The following is a 22,840-nucleotide window of genomic DNA, read 5'->3' as shown; positions in this document are numbered from 1 at the left end:
TGTGTCCAAAAAATAATAATAATATATTAGCCTTCAAATACTTTCTTTCCTTACAAAATCCAAACAAGAACACTCCTCTATCAGCTACGTATATATGTTTCTATGCTCCATGTTATGTATAAACAGTAAGTTGACATACCGTTATATCATTACATATAAAAAAAAAACCAGCACATAAGAGGCATATCAATCCCTAGGCACCCATATATCTGATGCGTTTTTCTCCTACTGTTAGCACGTTCTCCAAAATTAATCTCTTTATCTTTTTACTGCCCTGCTCCATACTCAAGGGAACTTACTGTGACCTGTTTACACAGAGCATGGAGATGTATATAAGCAGCAAATGGAGGACTAGTATTGGTCCTGCCACTAACTAGTATTCTAGAGCTTCAATGAAAAATATTGTTCAGAGTCCTACACAACTCAAAGAAATGTGAGATTAAAGGGACATGAAACAGAAAATGTTTTTTTTTTATGATTCAGATAGGTCATACAATTTTAAACAGATTTCCAATTTACTTCTATTATGTAATTTGCGTTATTCTCTTGGTATCCTTTGTTGAGAGAGCATTAAAAGGGACATGAAACCCACAATTGTTCTTTCATAATTCAGATGAGGATGCAATTTTAAAGTGAATGTCAATTTTGATGCTAAAGTGCCCGGTTTTTAAAAATTTGATTAAAAACAGGGGCACTTTAATTCATCAAAATTTACATTTCACTCCTGTTGAGAAAGGATGACCTATCCATCATTTCTGACGTCAGAAATGGCTTGCGACGACCAGAGGAAGCTGGAGCTGCTGTCAAGATTAAAAGGTAAGTTTCTTTTCACAACAGGAGTGAAATGTAAATTTTGATGAATTAAAGTGGCCCTGTTTTTAATCAAATTTTTAAAAACCGGGCACTTTAGCATCAAAATTGACATTCACTTTAAGCAACTTTCTAATTTACTCTTATTATCAATTTTTCTTTGTTCTCTTGTTATGCTTTGTTGAATGAGCTGCAATGCACTACCAGTTGCTGACTGAACACATGGGTGAGCCAATGAAAATCGGTATATATATATATATATATATATGCAGCCACCAGTCAGCAGCTAGAACCTAGGTTCTTTGCTGTTTCAGAGCTTTCCTAGATAAACCTTTCAGCAAAGGATAACAAGAGAAGGAAGCAAATTAAATAATAGGAGTAAATTAGAAAGTTGTTTAACATTGTATTCTCTATCTGAATCATGAACTATTTTTTGGGGCTTCATGTCCCTTTAATGCACTACTGGGAGCTAGCTAAAACCCAATGACAAGAGGCATGTATGAATAGCTACCAATCAGCAGCTTCTGAGCCCTACCTAGATATACTTTTCAACAAAGAATTCAAAGAGTACAAAACAAATATAGAAATATATTGGAAAGTTATTTAAATTGCATGTTCTATCAGAATCATGAAAGAAAAAAATTGGGGTTCATGTCCCTTTAATGTGAGATTACATTTTACAAAAAAAGTTCTTTAAAGGGACACTAAAACCAAATTTTTTCTTTCATAATTCAGATAGAGCATGCAATTTTAAGCAACTTTCTAATTTACTCCTATAATCAATTTTTCTTCGTTCTCTTGTTTTCTTTAATTAAATAAGCAGGAATGAAAGCTTTGGACCTGGCCCATTTTAGTTTCAGCACCTGGGTTGCACATGCTGATTGGATAACTAAATGTAGCCACAAATCAGCAAGCACTATCCAGGGTGTTGAACAAAAAATGGGCCAGATCGAAAACATTCATTCCTGCTTTTTTAAACAATGATACAAAGAGAACGAAGAAAATTTGATAATAGGAGTAAATTAGAAAGTTGCTTAAAATTGCATGCTGTATCTGAATCATGAAAGAAAACATTTTGGTATAGTATCCCTTTAATGTTATTTTCAATATAGATAATTAACTCTGTTGCGTACAAAGTGCAGGTACAAAACCCTTTATCCAAACTGTTTGGGACCAGAAAGGTTTGGATTTCAGAATATTTGTATATTTGCATCTGTAAAATGGGACAGATTTAATACTTTTGTAAACTTTGTAACATCAGAACGATAGTACAGTACAGTACTGTAATCAGTACTGTTTTAAATAAATATAGATGATCATTTTAATTTTAGAACACAAAAAAAACCCAAAGACGAAGGTAGAGAAGAGTATGATTTAAAAACAGGGGAAAATGGTAATTTTTAAAAATGTTATTTAAAAAATATTAATGAATTTTAATGGATTTCGGAATAATACCAGATTTTGGAATTCAGGATTGGTGGATTTGTTTTTATAAATTCTTCATAAAAAGTGATCTATAGACATTGGTTGTTCTGTAAAGAGAATTGTCTCTTTTTTAACAATACTCACATAGCTGTTGTATGATTCTGTCAACTGAGGTACAATAACTTCTGTATGCCCTTTTGTCCCCATAGTGCCAGAGTCAAGAAGAGGACATACGTTTGAGACACAACGACTATAACAAAAATAACAATTAAATTTGCTTTAAACCTAATCATGTTCAACAAAACACAGTGCATATTCATTAATATTAAAACATTATGAAATTAACCCCTAGACATTGACAGGACGTTCCATTCTGTCCTAAAACCACTAGGCTTTAACGCCGTTAGGACAGCATGGAATGATGACCTAACCTAATGTTTTTGGCATCCTGCACCATCCTTTTACTCAATGGGAAATTTGAATGGGAGCATGCCTAGCATCATATACAGTCCCCATAATCCGATCCCAGCATTGAAATCACGTGATCGCTTTGACGATCGCGTGATTTCCTTTTTCAAGCAAGTGTTTACATCTGAACTTTGTTCTGATCTTCAACACTTGCCCCCGGCATAAAGGGGTTAAATGGACTGCTAATGTGCTTGCTACAACATTTTTTTGTTTATAAACTTGGGAAAGAATACTGTTTTCCTATATAACTGTTGGAGATGCCCTTATTAAACAGTGAAAAACTGATACTTCAATGTTAGTTTCAATATTAATTTAAAACAGCTTTAACATAACCTTTTCATTGAAGAATATTTTAACATTTTCAATTATAGCTTTTAATAAGCATAATAGAGTTTATTTATGATTATTTAATGAATGTTAAAAAACACTGAAAGTGCTGTAACAAATCTTAACATACCACAGGTAAAGTATAACTTATGCCCTTGTAACATAGGTTGAGATGAGAACATATTTAAACGGACATAAAACCAAATTTTTTCTTTCATGATTCAGATAGAATATACAACTTTCAAATTTACTTGTATTATCAATTTTGCATCATTCTTTTGGTATCGTTTATGGAAGGAGTGCACTACTGGGAGCTAGCTAAACACAATGGTAAGCCAATATGGTCAGCCACCAATCAGCAGCTAGCCCCCAGTTCCTGAGCCTACCTAGGTATGCTTTTGAACAAAGGATACCAAGACAAAGCAAATTAGATAATCAAAGTAAATTCAAATCATGAAAGAAAAATGTTGGGTTTCATGTCCCTTTTAAACATCAAGGTATTAGAATTACTATAGGAGTTATTAACTTTTTGGAGTTCAGGCGATTCAGAGAGTGCCTCATCTTTGTTTGACTGCTGCATTCTATGCACAGGCTACATTTACATTGCTACTGATAATCAATAGTTGTAAACTGCTAATAATGTTGGCTCTCAAAATCCTACATCGTCTACAATTTTAGACCCAGTTCACATAAATTGGCATTACATTTGACCTGCTCACTAAAAACTTGGCAGGTGTTTAGTGCAAATCAGCCATTTTACCCTTAATTCTGACTATTCAAGACGTAATTTTTATAGTCTGAAGGTGGTGGGCAGGACTGATATTTATATGTGTATATGTATTTAAGATATATAGATACAAGACATCCCGAACAGCTAATGAGATCTATAGAAACCGTGAGAAACCAGAAATCACTACTGCAACATTGAGAAATGGCGTTTAGCAAACCTTTTTACAATCTATTTTTTATTTCATGCTCAGATTTTTGGGATTGTAAAGTACAATATTCTCGGCTTAAGAACAGGGTTCTCTTGGCAATCACATTGTCATGATAGAATAGAATAATTTATTCGCCAAGTATAAAAATATACAAGAAATTGTTCTTGGTGCAAAAGGTATCAAATGTCAAATTATCAACAAACAATACTACAAACCCTGAAAACCTATAAATATCTAAGCATTAGTTATATTACAAGTAGATCGTAAAGAGAAAAAAAAAGGAGTTAAAGGGACATTAAACCCCAAAAAATTCTTTCATGATTTAGATAGAGAATACAATTTTAAACAACATTCACATTGACTTCTATTATCTAATTTGCTTCATTCTTTAGATATCATTTGTTGAATAAATAGAAATAGACATTAGTGAGCCAATCACACAAGGCATCTATGTGCAGCGACCAATCAGCAGCTACTGAGCCTATCTAGATATGCTTTTCCGCAAAGAATATCAAGAGAATGAAGCAAATTAGATAATAGAAGTAAATTAGGAAGTTGTTTAAAATTGCATGCTCTATCTGAATCATGAAAGAAAATGTTTAGGTTTAATATCCCTTTAAGTATTTTTTATTCAGTGTTGCTTGTTTAAAAACTGTGATCTTTTTTACAGTTATAGAAAAGCAGCAAAGAGAAAACAGAATTTATGTTTACCTGATAAATTTCTTTCTCCAACGGTGTGTCCGGTCCACGGCGTCATCCTTACTTGTGGGATATTCTCTTCCCCAACAGGAAATGGCAAAGAGCCCAGCAAAGCTGGTCACATGATCCCTCCTAGGCTCCGCCTACCCCAGTCATTCGACCGACGTTAAGGAGGAATAATAGCATAGGAGAAACCATATGGTACCGTGGTGACTGTAGTTAAAGAAAATAAATTATCAGACCTGATTAAAAAAACCAGGGCGGGCCGTGGACCGGACACACCGTTGGAGAAAGAAATTTATCAGGTAAACATAAATTCTGTTTTCTCCAACATAGGTGTGTCCGGTCCACGGCGTCATCCTTACTTGTGGGAACCAATACCAAAGCTTTAGGACACGGATGAAGGGAGGGAGCAAATCAGGTCACCTAAATGGAAGGCACCACGGCTTGCAAAACCTTTCTCCCAAAAATAGCCTCAGAAGAAGCAAAAGTATCAAACTTGTAAAATTTGGTAAAAGTGTGCAGTGAAGACCAAGTCGCTGCCCTACATATCTGATCAACAGAAGCCTCGTTCTTGAAGGCCCATGTGGAAGCCACAGCCCTAGTGGAATGAGCCGTGATTCTTTCGGGAGGCTGCCGTCCGGCAGTCTCGTAAGCCAATCTGATGATGCTTTTAATCCAAAAAGAGAGAGAGGTAGAAGTTGCTTTTTGACCTCTCCTTTTACCTGAATAAACAACAAACAGGGAAGATGTTTGTCTAAAATCCTTTGTAGCATCTAAATAGAATTTTAGAGCGCGAACAACATCCAAATTGTGCAACAAGCGTTCCTTCTTTGAAACTGGTTTCGGACACAGAGAAGGTACGATAATCTCCTGGTTAATGTTTTTGTTAGAAACAACTTTTGGAAGAAAACCAGGTTTAGTACGTAAAACCACCTTATCTGCATGGAACACCAGATAAGGAGGAGAACACTGCAGAGCAGATAATTCTGAAACTCTTCTAGCAGAAGAAATTGCAACTAAAAACAAAACTTTCCAAGATAATAACTTAATATCAACGGAATGTAAGGGTTCAAACGGAACCCCCTGAAGAACTGAAAGAACTAAATTGAGACTCCAAGGAGGAGTCAAAGGTTTGTAAACAGGCTTGATTCTAACCAGAGCCTGAACAAAGGCTTGAACATCTGGCACAGCTGCCAGTTTTTTGTGAAGTAACACCGACAAGGCAGAAATCTGTCCCTTCAGGGAACTTGCCGATAATCCTTTTTCCAATCCTTCTTGAAGGAAGGATAGAATCCTAGGAATCTTAACCTTGTCCCAAGGGAATCCTTTAGATTCACACCAACAGATATATTTTTTCCAAATTTTGTGGTAAATCTTTCTAGTTACAGGCTTTCTGGCCTGAACAAGAGTATCGATAACAGAATCTGAGAAACCTCGCTTCGATAAAATCAAGCGTTCAATCTCCAAGCAGTCAGCTGGAGTGAAACCAGATTCGGATGTTCGAACGGACCCTGAACAAGAAGGTCTCGTCTCAAAGGTAGCTTCCAAGGTGGAGCCGATGACATATTCACCAGATCTGCATACCAAGTCCTGCGTGGCCACGCAGGAGCTATCAAGATCACCGACGCCCTCTCCTGATTGATCCTGGCTACCAGCCTGGGGATGAGAGGAAACGGCGGGAACACATAAGCTAGTTTGAAGGTCCAAGGTGCTACTAGTGCATCCACTAGAGCCGCCTTGGGATCCCTGGATCTGGACCCGTAGCAAGGAACTTTGAAGTTCTGACGAGAGGCCATCAGATCCATGTCTGGAATGCCCCATAGTTGAGTGACTTGGGCAAAGATTTCCGGATGGAGTTCCCACTCCCCCGGATGCAATGTCTGACGACTCAGAAAATCCGCTTCCCAATTTTCCACTCCCGGGATGTGGATAGCAGACAGGTGGCAGGAGTGAGACTCCGCCCATAGAATAATCTTGGTCACTTCTTCCATCGCTAGGGAACTCCTTGTTCCCCCCTGATGGTTGATGTACGCAACAGTCGTCATGTTGTCTGATTGAAACCGTATGAACTTGGTCCTCGCTAGCTGAGGCCAAGCCTTGAGAGCATTGAATATCGCTCTCAGTTCCAGAATATTTATCGGTAGAAGAGATTCTTCCCGAGACCAAAGACCCTGAGCTTTCAGGGATCCCCAGACCGCGCCCCAGCCCATCAGACTGGCGTCGGTCGTGACAATGACCCACTCTGGTCTGTGGAATGTCATCCCTCGTGACAGGTTGTCCAGGGACAGCCACCAACGGAGTGAGTCTCTGGTCCTCTGATTTACTTGTATCTTTGGAGACAAGTCTGTATAGTCCCCATTCCACTGACTGAGCATGCACAGTTGTAATGGTCTTAGATGAATGCGCGCAAAAGGAACTATGTCCATTGCCGCTACCATCAACCCGATCACTTCCATGCACTGAGCTACGGAAGGAAGAGGAACGGAATGAAGTATTCGACAAGAGTCCAGAAGTTTTGTCTTTCTGGCCTCTGTTAGAAAAATCCTCATTTCTGAGGAGTCTATAATTGTTCCCAAGAAGGGAACCCTTGTTGACGGGGATAGAGAACTCTTTTCCACGTTCACTTTCCAGCCGTGCGATCTGAGAAAGGCCAGGACGATGTCCGTGTGAGCCTTTGCTCGAGGGAGGGACGACGCTTGAATCAGAATGTCGTCCAGGTAAGGTACTACTGCAATGCCCCTTGGTCTTAGCACAGCTAGAAGGGACCCTAGTACCTTTGTGAAAATCCTTGGAGCAGTGGCTAATCCGAAAGGAAGCGCCACGAACTGGTAATGTTTGTCCAGGAATGCAAACCTTAGGAACCGATGATGTTCCTTGTGGATAGGAATATGTAGATACGCATCCTTTAAATCCACCGTGGTCATGAATTGACCTTCCTGGATGGAAGGAAGGATAGTTCGAATGGTTTCCATCTTGAACGATGGGACCTTGAGAAATTTGTTTAAGATCTTGAGATCTAGGATTGGTCTGAACGTTCCCTCTTTTTTGGGAACTATGAACAGATTGGAGTAGAACCCCATCCCTTGTTCTCTCAATGGAACAGGATGAATCACTCCCATTTTTAACAGGTCTTCTACACAATGTAAGAACGCCTGTCTTTTTATGTGGTCTGAAGACAACTGAGACCTGTGGAACCTTCCCCTTGGGGGAAGTCCCTTGAATTCCAGAAGATAACCCTGGGAGACTATTTCTAGCGCCCAAGGATCCAGAACATCTCTTGCCCAAGCCTGAGCGAAGAGAGAGAGTCTGCCCCCCACCAGATCCGGTCCCGGATCGGGGGCCGATATTTCATGCTGTCTTGGTAGCAGTGGCAGGTTTCTTTGCCTGCTTTCCCTTGTTCCAGCCTTGCATTGGTCTCCAAGCTGGCTTGGCCTGAGAAGTATTACCCTCTTGCTTAGAGGACGTAGCACCTTGGGCTGGTCCGTTTTTACGAAAGGGACGAAAATTAGGTCTATTTTTTGCCTTGAAAGGCCGATCCTGAGGAAGGGCATGGCCCTTACCCCCAGTGATATCAGAGATAATCTCTTTCAAGTCAGGACCAAACAGCGTTTTCCCCTTGAAAGGAATGTTTAGTAGCTTGTTCTTGGAAGACGCATCAGCCGACCAAGATTTCAACCAAAGCGCTCTGCGCGCCACAATAGCAAACCCAGAATTCTTAGCCGCTAACTTAGCCAATTGCAAAGAGGCGTCTAGAGTGAAAGAATTAGCCAATTTGAGAGCATTGACTCTGTCCATAATCTCCTCATAAGGAGGAGAGTCACTATCGAGCACCTTAATCAGTTCATCAAACCAGAAATATGCGGCTGTAGTGACAGGGACAATGCATGAAATGGGTTGTAGAAGGTAACCCTGCTGAACAAACATCTTTTTAAGCAAACCTTCTAATTTTTTATCCATAGGATCTTTGAAAGCACAACTATCCTCTATGGGAATAGTGGTGCGTTTGTTTAAAGTAGAAACCGCTCCCTCGACCTTGGGGACTGACTGCCATAAGTCCTTTCTGGGGTCGACCATAGGAAACAATTTTTTAAATATGGGGGGAGGGACGAAAGGAATACCGGGCCTTTCCCATTCTTTATTAACAATGTCCGCCACCCGCTTGGGTATAGGAAAAGCTTCTGGGAGCCCCGGCACCTCTAGGAACTTGTCCATTTTACATAGTTTCTCTGGGATGACCAAATTTTCACAATCATCCAGAGTGGATAATACCTCCTTAAGCAAAATGCGGAGATGTTCCAATTTAAATTTAAAAGTAATCACATCAGATTCAGCCTGCTGAGAAATGTTCCCTAAATCAGTAATTTCTCCCTCAGACAAAACCTCCCTGGCCCCCTCAGATTGGGTTAGGGGCCCTTCAGAGATATTAATATCAGCGTCGTCATGCTCTTCAGTAACTAAAACAGAGCATCCACGCTTACGCTGACAAGGGTTCATTTTGGCTAAAATGTTTTTGACAGAATTATCCATTACAGCCGTTAATTGTTGCATAGTAAGGAGTATTGGCGCGCTAGATGTACTAGGGGCCTCCTGAGTGGGCAAGACTCGTGTAGACGAAGGAGGGAATGATGCAGTACCATGCTTACTCCCCTCACTTGAGGAATCATCTTGGGCATCATTGTCATTATCACATAAATCACATTTATTTAAATGAATAGGAATTCTGGCTTCCCCACATTCAGAACACAGTCTATCTGGTAGTTCAGACATGTTAAACAGGCATAAACTTGATAAGAAAGTACAAAAAACGTTTTGAAATAAAACCGTTACTGTCACTTTAAATTTTAAACTGAACACACTTTATTACTGCAATTGCGAAAAAACATGAAGGAATTGTTCAAAATTCACCAAACTTTCACCACAGTGTCTTAAAGCCTTGAAAATATTGCACACCAATTTTGGAAGCTTTAACCCTTAAAATAACGGAACCGGAGCCGTTTTAAGCTTTAACCCCTTTACAGTCCCTGGTATCTGCTTTGCTGAGACCCAACCAAACCCAAAGGGGAATACGATACCAAATGATGCCTTCAGAAGTCTTTTATAAGTATCAGAGCTCCTCTCACATGCGACTGCATGCCATGCCTCTCAAAAACAAGTGCGCAACACCGGCGCGAAAATGAGACTCTGCCTATGCTTTGGGAAAGCCCCTAAAGAATAAGGTGTCTAAAACAGTGCCTGCCGATATTATTATATCAAAATACCCAGAATAAATGATTCCTCAAGGCTAAATAAGTGTTAATATCAATCGATTTAGCCCAAAAAATGTCTACAGTCTAAATAAGCCCTTGTGAAGCCCTTATTTACAATCGTAATAAACATGGCTTACCGGATCCCATAGGGAAAATGACAGCTTCCAGCATTACATCGTCTTGTTAGAATGTGTCATACCTCAAGCAGCAAAGGACTGCAAACTGTTCCCCCAACTGAAGTTAATTGCTCTCAACAGTCCTGTGTGGAACAGCCATGGATTTTAGTTACGGTTGCTAAAATCATTTTCCTCATACAAACAGAATTCTTCATCTCTTTTCTGTTTCTGAGTAAATAGTACGTACCAGCACTATTTGAAAATAACAAACTCTTGATTGAATAATGAAAAACTACAGTTAAACACTAAAAAACTCTAAGCCATCTCCGTGGAGATGTTGCCTGTACAACGGCAAAGAGAATGACTGGGGTAGGCGGAGCCTAGGAGGGATCATGTGACCAGCTTTGCTGGGCTCTTTGCCATTTCCTGTTGGGGAAGAGAATATCCCACAAGTAAGGATGACGCCGTGGACCGGACACACCTATGTTGGAGAAACACAGTTCTGAACAACAATGAGAGTTAGGTTTTAAAATTATGGTCTGTACATAGAGGTTTTAAAATGTTGTCAGTACAATGAGTTATGCAATTTAGGACTATATTTAAAACCTCATCATTATTTACAAGTACGATAACTGTGAAAAATTCAATTAATGAGGATGAAAATAGTTGCAGCCATATTATTTTACAAGACAATTTATTTCTCGCACTGTTATTCTTGTTTTTAGCTGAAAACCTTGCAAAAACAGGGAACAAAAATGTTCAAATAATGAAAGAAAACATTAAAAAATACTTCTAAGATACGAAGAGTAAAAAAATATAATCATTGGGCAACCATGCCCAATGTGCCCACCATGCCTTTATACTAACTGCATTCATGTCTCAGGATGCATTTTGCACATGCAAATAATGTTTTCAAATGTAAACGTACTTTGCTTTCTCACACCTTTGAAGGTCTTTAAAACGAGTGAAAGCAGTATATAACGCTAAGTAACTACTATACCAATGGTGAAATTCAAAGAAGGGTAAATTAGCTATTTTTAAACATTTTAATTCAGCACAGCAGGTAAAGTGGATCATTGGGAACAAAATGTCCCTTTAGTGAGATATGAAATGATACATATTCTACAATGCACATGAAAGAGCAGACATAATACATATTAAATATTGTTTGTATGTAAAAAGGTTAAAGGGACAGTAAACACCTTGTAATTACAAGTAATTTCTGTTGTATAGAATATCAGCCAAGTCTTAACAAATTATCATCCTTTTTACTGCAATTATTTTTCAATAGCCAAACTCCACCCACCATTTGCCTTAATTGGATGAGCCAATCTGGGCTTTAGTTCAAAGACAACCAGGGTAGTCACTGTCATAAAGTTAGTATAAAGTACTCTGTTTTGCAGATGTTATCAGTTAAAGCTAATAAGTGAAAAAAACATGTAGCAGGGTTATCCTTGAGAAGTCAGCAGGGTGCTTTTTATGTTCTGAGCAGTAAAACTTGCTTAATTTACAGAGCTAAATAATGTGAAAAGGGAGCAAAATAAATCATGAAAATAGTTTTCAAAGTTGTTTCATTACACATAACTAAACATTTTATATAAAAATCTCAATGTGATTACAGCCCTTTTAAGAAAATGCTGTTTGTATTTAAATTTAAACTACCATTAAATATGTGATTGTGCACAACTGGTACCGAAGCATCCATGCTTACTGGCTGAAAAAGATACCTCCTACAACTGCATTGGAGGACAGGAGCAAGCCTCCATGTGCACATAAAAGACGGTATACAGATTAAAATAAGATTTTTCATGTTTCTTTAAATTTACAGAGTTAGTATGAATTATTCCACATGCATTAGGTATTACACTGAAATACAAATGACCTAAGCATATTAGAAAATGCTGATCTACCTGTCCACATATCGTCTCGCCTCCACGTTGTCCAGTGCTGTCACAACAATGTCCTGCCTGGTGAAGAACTCATCGTTATAGATGTTCTCTGTTGCAGGACACACCTTGTCTAAACGAGGGTCTATTTTCAACTGAGGGTTAATACTCAAGGTTGCAGTAGCAGCAGTGCAGCTTTTAGGTTTCTAATAAGGAAGCAGGTCAGAAAATGTACAGTCAAACTAGTAAAAAAAACTGATACAGAAACAGGACAAAGAGAAATACGAAACATACAACATAGAAATATACAACTGTCTGCCATATACATGATGGAGGTGTATTCAAGAATGTAATTTTGAATAAATGAAGGGAAAAAAAAAAAAACACACATTAAATACTTAACATAATTTCCTTATCTTGGTTCAATTCCCTAAGAAGCATTTATAAACAAAGATTAACCCCTTCTCAGGGGAGTTAAATAAAAGTCTAAAGCCTGAAACTGCACCTTTTAAAGGCGAGTATGAGACTCTTCTTCTTGCAAACCCTTTGTGAGTCAAGCATAAAAGTAAGGCATGGAAAGGCGCTAATGAGTGCTACTTCAATTACTGAGCCAACATTTGGAAGTTAGGGCAGGTATGATCTGTTTATTTTGGCTCACTTTAATAGCACTCAAATACATATTAAAATATTAAATGCACTCATAACTCAGCAAATCATCCTGAAAATGTATATTTTATTTGGAAGCTATTTCAGAGTACAACGTTTTTAATCAAACTTTGTTTCAGTAAAAGCGCAAACAACCAACCACAAAAGATTATACCAAAAGGTGGAAACTTCTTTTGTAGAATGAGTTTGAAGTCCATATGGTTTAGATGTCTTCAAAACTTTTACAAAAATAGAAATACACAGTACCGGTATACGGTGCACCTCTGCTTTGTAACTGAAAGTTGTTAACTAATTTCTTTAAAACTAGACATACACTGTTTAAGGAGCCAGGGAATTATTGACAGAGTCCTAAAATTTAGGAACCAGAAATAGAATTGTATGAGTCAAGGTTGATGGCCCCTGGCATTTGGCAAGCTCTGCCATTAAAATAAAACATGAAAAATACAGGTTTTAAAGTTTGTGTGCACATTATATACTACTCTAACAAAAATAAAATTAATTTTGAATAAAGAAGAAAAAATGCAAGAATGATCTCCTCATTTACCACAACACCAAGCAATATCCATGAAAAATGAGTGCAAACTAAAAATGATCTCATCTGGCCATTTCCTAAGAGATATGGCAACATATTCAACTTTCTCTGAATGCAATAATCTTATGAAACGAAAAACAAACAATTGCAAGCACTGTGATACAAACCTGAATGTGGTGAGGCCGAAATAGAAACTGCCTGTTTAAGTTGGATTTCTCAATCAAGTCAGGGTCTGTGATTGTAATCTTGGAATGAAAAAAGGAACATTAAGATCAAATTGATTTAAAAGAGTAACAAAAACAAGATATGCCCCATATTGCTACTATCATTTGAAACACTAATAACCTACTATTGCTTACGGCAAAAAAACCTAAAATTAGAATATTTGCGCTTATGCCCAGTCTGTCCGCTAATAAAAGAAAATTTATTCTTACCTGATAAATTTGTTTCCTCTTGGACATGAAGAGTCCACGGATCATCTTCATTACTTATGGGATATTCTCCTCCTGCCTGCAGGAGGCAGCAAAGAGCACCTACAGCAAAGCTGTTAAATAGTCCCTCCCTTCCCCTCCAACCCAGTCATTCGACCAAAGTTAGGAAGAGAAAGGAAAAACCAAAGGTGCAGAGGTGTCTGAAGTTTAGAAAAATAACATCCTGTCTAAACAGACAGGGCGGGCCGTGGACTCGTCATGTCCAAGAGAAAACAAATTTATCAGGTAAGAATACATTTTCTTTTCCTCTTAAGGACATGACGAGTCCACGGATCATCTTCATTACTTATGGGCTACAATACCCAAGCTTAGAGGACACAGATGATACGGGAGGGGCAAGACAGGATACCTAAACAGAAGGCACCACTGCTTGAAGAACCTTTCTCTCAAAAGCCGCCTCAGCTGAGGCAAAAGTATCAAATTTGTAGAATTTAGAAAAAGTGTGAAGAGAGGACCAAGTAGCAGCTTTACAAATCTGTTCAACAGTCGCTTCATTCTTAAATGCCCATGAAGAAGCCACAGCTCTGGTAGAATGAGCCGTAATCCTCTCAGGAGGCTGCTTCCCAGTGGTTTCATAAGCAAAGCGAATGATACTCCTCAACCAAAAAGAAAGCGAAGTAGCCGTCGCCTTTTGACCCCTTTGTTTCCCTGAGAAAACAGCAAATAAAGAAGAAGACTGACGAAAATCCTTTGTCGCCTGTAATTAAAACTTCAAAGCACAAACATCAAGATTGTGCAAAAGACGCTCCTTCGGAGAAGAAGGATTAGGGCACAAAGAAGGTACAACAATCTCCTGGTTAATGTTTTTCGGTCCGAAACTACCTTAGGAAGAAAACCCAACTTGGTACTCAAGACAACCTTATCTGCATGAAAAATGAGATAAGGGGAAGACCATTGCAACGCCGAGAGCTCGGACACACTACGAGCAGAAGAAATAGCAACCAGAAATAAAACCTTCCAAGACAGAAGTTTAATGTCCAAGGAATGCAAAGGTTCAAACGGAACCCCTTGAAGAACATTAAGAACCAAATTAAGACTCCATGGAGGAGCAATAGGCTTAAATACAGGTCTGATCCTGACCAAAGCCTGACAGAAAGATTGAACATCTGGAACCTCTGCCAGATATTTATGTAGTAACACAGACAAAGCCGAAATCTGACCCTTTAAGGAACTAGTCGACAAACCCTTCTCCAATCCCTCTTGGAGAAAAGCTAAAATTCTCGGAATTCTAATCTTACTCCACTAGTAGCCATTAGATTCGCACTAATAAAGATATTTACGGGGGGCGGAGCCAGCCACCGTCAAGAATGGCTGTGCAAAGCTAATGCTCCGCATTTTCAAACTCTTCCCGAGCACTTAAAAACACCTACATCAGCAGTAAATAAACTGGAAAAAGAGTCTGCCTGCTCGGGATGTGGCGGGTATTCAGTGGATGCCTCCTTGTCAACATTACCTGAAGAATACGGGATCCAGCGTGACACCACATGCGAGCTGCGGGGCAGATCCTGAGGTCACAGATCCCGCGCCTAACAAGTACAGAGTCGCCGCCAGTGTGAGCCGCATACCGGAGTAAGTAAACACAGCGAGTACACACAAAACTGTTCAGCAGACCCTCCTAACACTTACACTAACGCAGAATACCATGACAGTTTGGCGGGTCTGTGCCTCCTCCGGTTGCGGCAATCACATGGCCTAAAGGCAACAGCCTCAATATAAGTAATAGGCTTGAGCGCTCTGCACCTGACAGAAAACCGGAAGATTTGTTGACCGCTCTGCTGGCCTGTAAATATCGGGCTTAAAGCTAATCGAAAAAACCCTTAGTTTCAGGCTAATCAACCTGTAACGCTGATCTGACAGGAAACACCACAGGCCTGCAACAGAGAGATTAAAAATGGCGACGCCTACACAGCTTGATAGAGACGCTACATTCTAGTAATAACCAACCCATATCTCGCTGTTTATACACTTAGGTGTAGGTATCTCATGGGGAAAAGCTTTTACTGATCACTAAACCACTCCTGTACAAAATTGATCACATATTGTATTCTGGCTACTTTAAGATCCCCATACCTGCACACAATACCATAAACTGATGTTATATCAGTTATAGCCAGATTTCAACAGAAGCTACAGCATTATCTAGCAGACAGGGAATAAACCACAGTATCAGACAGATCTGATCTTCAACCTCCAAATCTCTGTCAGGGAATGTTTAAGCAGCATTAAATCACATATAGTTGCAGAAATAATCACAGACGCTGTCCAAAGCAAAATATATGTGTATGCACAGTTAAATAAAATCAGTAATATTTCACATACGTCTCCCTCCACTATACTAAGATAAACTTCCAATCTAATCAAGTCAAAATAAAGATATTTACGCCATATCTTATGTTAAATCTTTCTAGTTACCGGCTTACGAGCCTGAACCAAGGTCTCAATGACCGCATCAGAAAAACCTCGTTTTGACAAAATCAAACATTCAATCTCCAAGCAGTCAGCTTCAGAGAAACTATTATTGGGTGAAGGAAGGGACCTTGAATAAGAAGATCCTTCCTCAACGGAAGTCTCCAGGGTGGTAGAGACAACATGTCTACCAGGTCCGCATACCAAGTCCTGCGAGGCCAGGCAGGAGCAATGAGGATCACCGGAGCCCTCTCCTGCTTGATACGAGCAATGACCCGAGGAAGAAGTGCAAACAGGGGAAACAGGTATGCCAGCTTGAAGGACCAAGGAACTGCCAGAGCATCTATCAGTTCTGCCTGCGGATCCCTGGACCTCGACCCGTACCTCAGAAGCTTGGCATTCTGACGAGATGCCATGAGATCCAACTCCGGTTGACCTCATTTGAGGATCAGAATCGAGAACACTTCCTGATGAAGTTCCCACTCGCCTGGATGGAAAGTCTGTCTGCTTAAAAAATCCGCCTCCCAGTTGTCCACCCCTGGGATGTGGATCGCTGACAGATGATCTGAATGATCTTGGATACTTCTGACATCGCCAAGGAACTCCTCGTTCCTCCCTGATTGATGTAGCGACAGTCGTTATGTTGTCCGATTGAAATCTGATGAACCAGGCCGAGGCCAACTGAGGCCAGGCCAGAAGAGCATTGAAAATCGCTCTCAGTTCCAGAATGTTGATAGGAAGAAGAGATGTCCAGGTCCACACTCCCCGAGTCTTCAGAGAACCCCAGACGGCTCCCTATCCTAAAAGACTGGCGTCTGTTGTCACAATTACCCAGGAAGGTCTGCGAAAGCAGGTTCCCTGAGAAAGATGATCCAGAGACAACCACCATTGAAGAGAGTCTCTTGTCTCCTTCTCCATGACTATATGAGGAGACAAGTCCGCATAATCTCCATTCCACTGTCTGAGCATGTCCAGCTGCAGAGGTCTGAGATGGAACTGAGCAAATGTGATGATGTCCATCGCCACTACCATCAATCCGATTGCCTCCATACACTGGGCCACAGATGGATTCGGAGTGGTTTGGAGTACTCGAAAGGTATCTATAATGTTTGATTTCCTGACTTCTGTCAGAAAAATCCTCATTTGAACAGAATCTATTCTGTCTTTGGGACTAGAGAACTCTTTTCTAAATTCACCTTCCATCCGTGAGATCTCAGGAAGGCTATGACCATGTCGGTATGAGACTTTGCTTGATGGTAAGACGACGCCTGGATCAGAATATCGCCCAGGTAAGGCGCTACTGCAATGCCCCGTGTTCTTAGGACCGCCAAAAGAGATCCCAGAACCTTTGTGAAGATTCTGGGTGCTGTGGCCAACCCAAAGGGAAGAGCCACAAACTGGAAATGTTTGTGCAGAAATGCAAATCTTAGGAACTTGTGATGTTCCTTGTGGATCGGAACATGAAGATATGCATCCTTTAAGTCCACCGTCGTCATGAATTGACCCTCCTGGATCAATGGCAGAATAGTGCGAATAGTCTCCATCTTGAATGATGGGATTCTGAGAAATTTGTTTAGACTCTTGAGGTCTAACATCGGCCTGAAAGTTCCCTCCTTTTTGGGAACTACGAACAGATTGGAATAAAAACCTTCTCCTTGTTCCTGAGTAGGAACAGGAACAATCACTCCTATGGAGAAGAGGTCTCTTACACAACATAAGAACGCCTCTCTTTTTATATGGTTTGCAGATAACCTTGAAAGGAGAAACCATCCCCAAGGAGGAAAGGCTTTGAACTCTAGCCTGTATCCCCTGGACACAATCTCTATAGTCCAGGGGTCCTGAACATCTCTTACCTATGCCTGAACGAAAAAGGACAGTCTGCCCCCAACCAGATCCGGCCCTGGATCGGGGGCAAACCCTTCATGCTGTCTTGGATTCAGCAGCAGGCTTCTTGGGTTGCTTTCCCTTGATCCATGACTGGTTGGGTCTCCAAGTAGGCTTAGGCTGGGTAAAGTTTCCGTCCTGTCTGGCGGAGGAAACAAAGGAATTACTCTTGAAATTTCGAAAGGAACGAAAATTACTCTGACCCATTTGCTTGTTTCTCTTATCCTGAGGAAGTAGATGACCCTTACCTCCAGTGATATCAGAAATAATTTCTTTGAGGCCAGGTCCAAACAAGGTCTTTCCCTTGTAAGGAATTGTGAGAAGCTTAGACTTGGAAGACACATCCGCAGCCCAGGGTTTTAACCACAAGGCTCTGCGGGCCAAGATAGAAAACCCTGAAGTCTTTGCAGCTAATTTAGAAATTTGCAACAAAGCATCAGTAATAAAGGCATTAGCTAATTTCAGCGCCTTAATCCTATCCTGGATTTCCTCCAAATGGGTCTCATGTCCGAGAGACTCAGACAGAGCGTCAAACCAATAAGCTGCTGCACTAGTAACCATGGCAATACATGCAGTAGGCTGCAACAAAAACCCCTGATGAGTATAAATCCTTTTAAGTAATCCTTCCAACTTCTTGTCCATAGGATCCTTAAAGGCACAGCTATCCTCAATAGGAATAGTCATACGTTTAGCCAGGGTGGAAACAGCTCCTTCCACCTTAGGTACTGTCTGCCAATTTTCCTTTATAGCGTCCGCTATAGGAAACATTTTCTTAAAGACCGGAGATGGAGAAAAAGGAATACCTGGTCTGTCCCATTCCTTAGAAATAGTGTCCAAAGCCTTCTTAGGAATTGGAAAAACATCGAATACGAGGGAGTTTCAAAATATTTATCCATCTTACACAACTTTTCAGGAGCCACTACTACTGTAGAGTCACAATCATCTAAAGTTGATAATACCTCCCTGAGTATCAGGCGGAGGTGTTCCAACTTAAACCTGAAGGAAACCACCTCCGAATCTGAAAAGGGAACCGAACTTCCAGAATCAGAAAGTTCGCCCTCAGATAAAGACTCCGAACCCTCCAACTCATGCTCTTGAGAGGGTAAATTTGAAAATGACACCAGTGCATCAGTATCCTTACTGACTCCATGGTCACTCCTTCTCTTACGTCTGTCTTGAAACATGGGAAAGGCAGATAACGTCTCAGAAATAGAAGAAGACACTACCTTAGCTATATCCTTTAAGGAAATATTTGAAGCTAAAGTATTAGTACAGGGCACTGCTTGAGCGGGGGCGAAATCTCTTGTGACATTTGGGGAGACAGCTGCAAAATACTTTGAATCTCATCTTGAGACCCCTGAGATGCATCCGCCTTAGAAGAGGCTTGCTCATGAAAAATATTTTCTTTGTAACTCAAGGCCTTCTCAACACGAGGGACAAAAAGGAATAGGGGGTTCAACCTGAGCATTCAAGCACATAGAACAAAGAGCAGATTGATCAGCTTCAGTATCCATCTCTCATATAACATAAAAACTTTTATTATCTTTTTTTTTTTTTTTTAAATATATGCAACTGTGACTTTAAAACAGAACCAAGGGATAGCCAGCAAGGGTAAATCCCCAACAAGTAATTTTGAGACAAAAAAATTAGCTTAACCCGTTACGAAAAAAAAATCAGCCTGTGCCTTTAAAATGTTAAACCCAAAAATCTTTACCGCCGTTTTTATAATATAGGAAAAAAATACAAAGTTAATGCTTTTCCAGACACATCTACACCCCAGCAGCCTGTTGAGGTGTCTACCTGCCACCAAACAAGCGATCGACCTCCCAGGACCAACCGGATGATATCAGAGGACCGGAGGAAAAAAACGCAACGCAACACACCGCTTCCCGGGAGCCCTACCACCGCCTGCCCAATATTTTATAAACAGAGGCCATGCGGCAGCAGAAACTCCATGCGACTTCTCAACCCAGATAGCAGTCAAAATGAGGAAGCGTGCAGAAATAGGCCCCGTCCATCGTGGGCGTACATCAAATAAGTCTATCTAACCCGGTATCCATATTAAAAAACACAAGAAGTAAAAATAATAAAAGCAGTCTCCCCAGTGCCTGTACATACTGATTTTGCCACAAGATAACCCCTACATCTTAATAGAGGAGTTTTGTCCCGGAGCTGCACTAGCAGCATAATGCAAATGTAAAAAGTAGGATAAGTAAAGTGCCATAATCACTCTGCCTGTAGTTCCAGTATGAGAAATCACATAGCACTTACCTCCATGCTGCCTGATAACAGGGTCGTCCATCAGGTGTAAGAGGATCCTATTTCTCCCTCTCATAGCCCTGTGGAAGCAGATCAGCCTGAGTTACCATGCGCTTAGGCTATCATTAATGGAGCAGCAACATCTTAGGAGGCGCAGTGAGAATTATGTCCCACCAGTTCCTAATGCTTTAAAGCCACCAAAAAGCCCTACTGTAGAGACTGATTAGGTCTAGGCTACACCCCAGAGCAAAGTAGTACAATCTGGCACTACTTAAAAATAACAAACTCTTGATTGAATAATCTTTTTCTAACACCTCACTTTGCCATCTCCTATTACTAACGCAGGCAAAGAGAATGACTGGGTTGGAGGGGAAGGAAGGGACTATTTAACAGCTTTGCTGTAGGTGCTCTTTGCCGCCTCCTGCAGGCAGGAGGAGAATATCCCATAAGTAATGAAGATGATCCGTGGACTCGTCATGTCCTTAAGAGGAAATAATGTTATCATTGAGCACACATTTGAACTATTCCAATTAGAGAATTCCCTTTAGATGTACATTGTTGTGTCTGTAGGGCTGGGGTTGTGTTGTATGGAGGGGTTGTGTTTTATAAAGGCCTTAATACGATGGGGGCGTTCCCATGTGATGATTCTGTGTGATAGGTTTGTATTTTATAGTCATATTGAGTTGGCAATAGTGTGTTTGATTTTCACTCCCGTTCCTGTGCATGTGCATTGTAGACGCCCAGCAATTGATGGTACCTGTTTAATCTATGAATTGATTGGGTTATGTGTATTTAAAAGCCCGAGGTTTGTATTTAAATGTATGAAGCCTGAGGAAATTATCCTAGGGATGAGAAACTCTTTATCTCGGTTGACAATCCCTTCTCTTACGCGATTGGTCGCGCAAAAGAAGGGGCAGGCATTACACGCTCACTTGAGCGTGTAATGATGTATACGGGGCAGCAGATCCTGTTCGTCTGCTTTCCATATGTAGCAATGGCGAGCAGACATCTTCTTGAGTTGAGAAGGTTGTCCGCTCGCTCCTTCGTACATGGGGCCCTTTGCCTTGTATATTGTTTTTATATATTTTTAAATAAATGGAAAGCTATATTTTAACCTTCGCTCTTAATTCCTGTTCATTTCATCAAAGTGCCAAGTCACCAATGAGTCAAGAAGAAGTCAGCTGGTAGGCTGCTCACATACCAGTCTGAGTATTTAGCACCGGTTTATTTGGTGCTCCTTACTTTCGAATAACATTTAATTAATTGTATTTGAATCGGTCTCTGAATTTATACATATTGCACAAAGAGGTTGTGTTTCCTTTTTATTTTGTACACAGGACAAAACTGGTGGATCAGTCAGCTGGGAGGCTGCTAATATTTCCAGTCCGCGATTCTTGCACTTTTAATTTTGTACTTAGTGGTGTTTATCCTGGAAGCAGAGTGTGATATTGCACCAAAGAGGTGCCCTTGTCTTTTTTTGTTTTTCTATTTTATAAGAGGACTAAACGGAAGGGTAAGTGTATCAAATATGCAAACAGCCAAGAAATAACAAAATAAACCAATGTAGAGATAAAATAAATACATGTATTCATAAAGTCAGATGTTAAAACAATATATAGAACAAACTTGGACACTAAGGGCCTTATTGTCTAAAGCTCTCGTCTAGCGAGATTATCTAAGATGTACAAGCAGTATTGTGGGGTACATCAAAGAATTTTAGAAAGGCAAATTTTAGCTGGAAAGATGTTCTCTTTCCTATGGAATGATCTGAATTTGAAGAAGACACAATTACATCACTATATAATGCTCAAAAACAAGTTTTTGTGGGATTTCTCTCAATGCAGAAGAGATTTGATAACCAGTGCTAAAATAGAACTTAAAACTCTGGAGTATGAACGTCCTTGATTATGGCCAATTAGGGCTAGCTGTAAATTAGTTTGTGCACTGCTCTATGGAATCACGGTGTACTATGTAGCTGGTCCTGGCAATCTGCAGAATTTTTTTACATACTTAGCTAACATATTTAGATTTTTTAGCCTCTCCAGGGAGCGTGGGATAAGCAATGTTTATACAAAAAAACTAAATGTATGCTTACCTGATAAATTATTTTCTTTCCTGGCATGGATAGTCCGTGATTCCATTCAATTAATGTTGGGAATTCAGCTCCTGGCCACCAAGTATCCCTCCCACTTCCTATAATCCCCCAGTCATTCAACCGAGGGAAATGGAAAGAGAAACAGGAACACAAGGGGTATAGAGGTGCATGAAGATTAAGAAATAAATGCTGCCATTAAGAGTATAAAAGGGTGGGTTGTGGACTCTCCATGCCAGGAAAGAAAAGAATTTATCAGGTAAGCATAAATTTTGGTTTCTTTTTAATAGCATGGAAAGTCCACAATTCCATTCAATTACTGTTGGGAAACCAATACCCAAGCCAGAGAGGACACAAAATGGACAGGGAGGGATAACGAAAGGCAGGCGGACCTAAACTAAAGGCACCACCACTTGAAGCACCTTTCTTCCTAAAGCGACCTCAAATGAGGTAAAAAAAAAAACACACAAAAAAACATAAAAATTTTAATATTTTTAAAGGAATTTAAAGAGAACCAAGTATCTGTACAGCTTCGGTCCATGGATCTTAAAGACCCATGAAAATAAAACAGGCTGAGTAGAGAGAACCGAAA

General features: G+C 40.1%; 1 protein-coding gene across 1 annotated transcript in view; it reads right to left on the bottom strand.

Moving 5' to 3' along the window:
- The window catches only part of UBA6 (ubiquitin like modifier activating enzyme 6), a 250,035-nt gene that overhangs the window by 90,934 nt on the left and 136,261 nt on the right, over positions 1-22,840 (bottom strand). The window contains exons 18-20 of the mRNA XM_053703266.1: positions 13,284-13,361; positions 11,943-12,124; positions 2,380-2,485 (exon numbers count right to left, since the gene is read on the bottom strand). Coding sequence (XP_053559241.1) covers positions 2,380-2,485; positions 11,943-12,124; positions 13,284-13,361 — 366 coding nt within the window. The remainder of the gene's footprint in view (positions 1-2,379; positions 2,486-11,942; positions 12,125-13,283; positions 13,362-22,840) is intronic.

The sequence above is a fragment of the Bombina bombina genome, chromosome 2, assembly GCF_027579735.1.
Source record: "Bombina bombina isolate aBomBom1 chromosome 2, aBomBom1.pri, whole genome shotgun sequence".
Lineage (NCBI taxonomy): Eukaryota > Metazoa > Chordata > Amphibia > Anura > Bombinatoridae > Bombina > Bombina bombina.
This window is presented reverse-complemented; position numbering and strand designations above follow the sequence as displayed.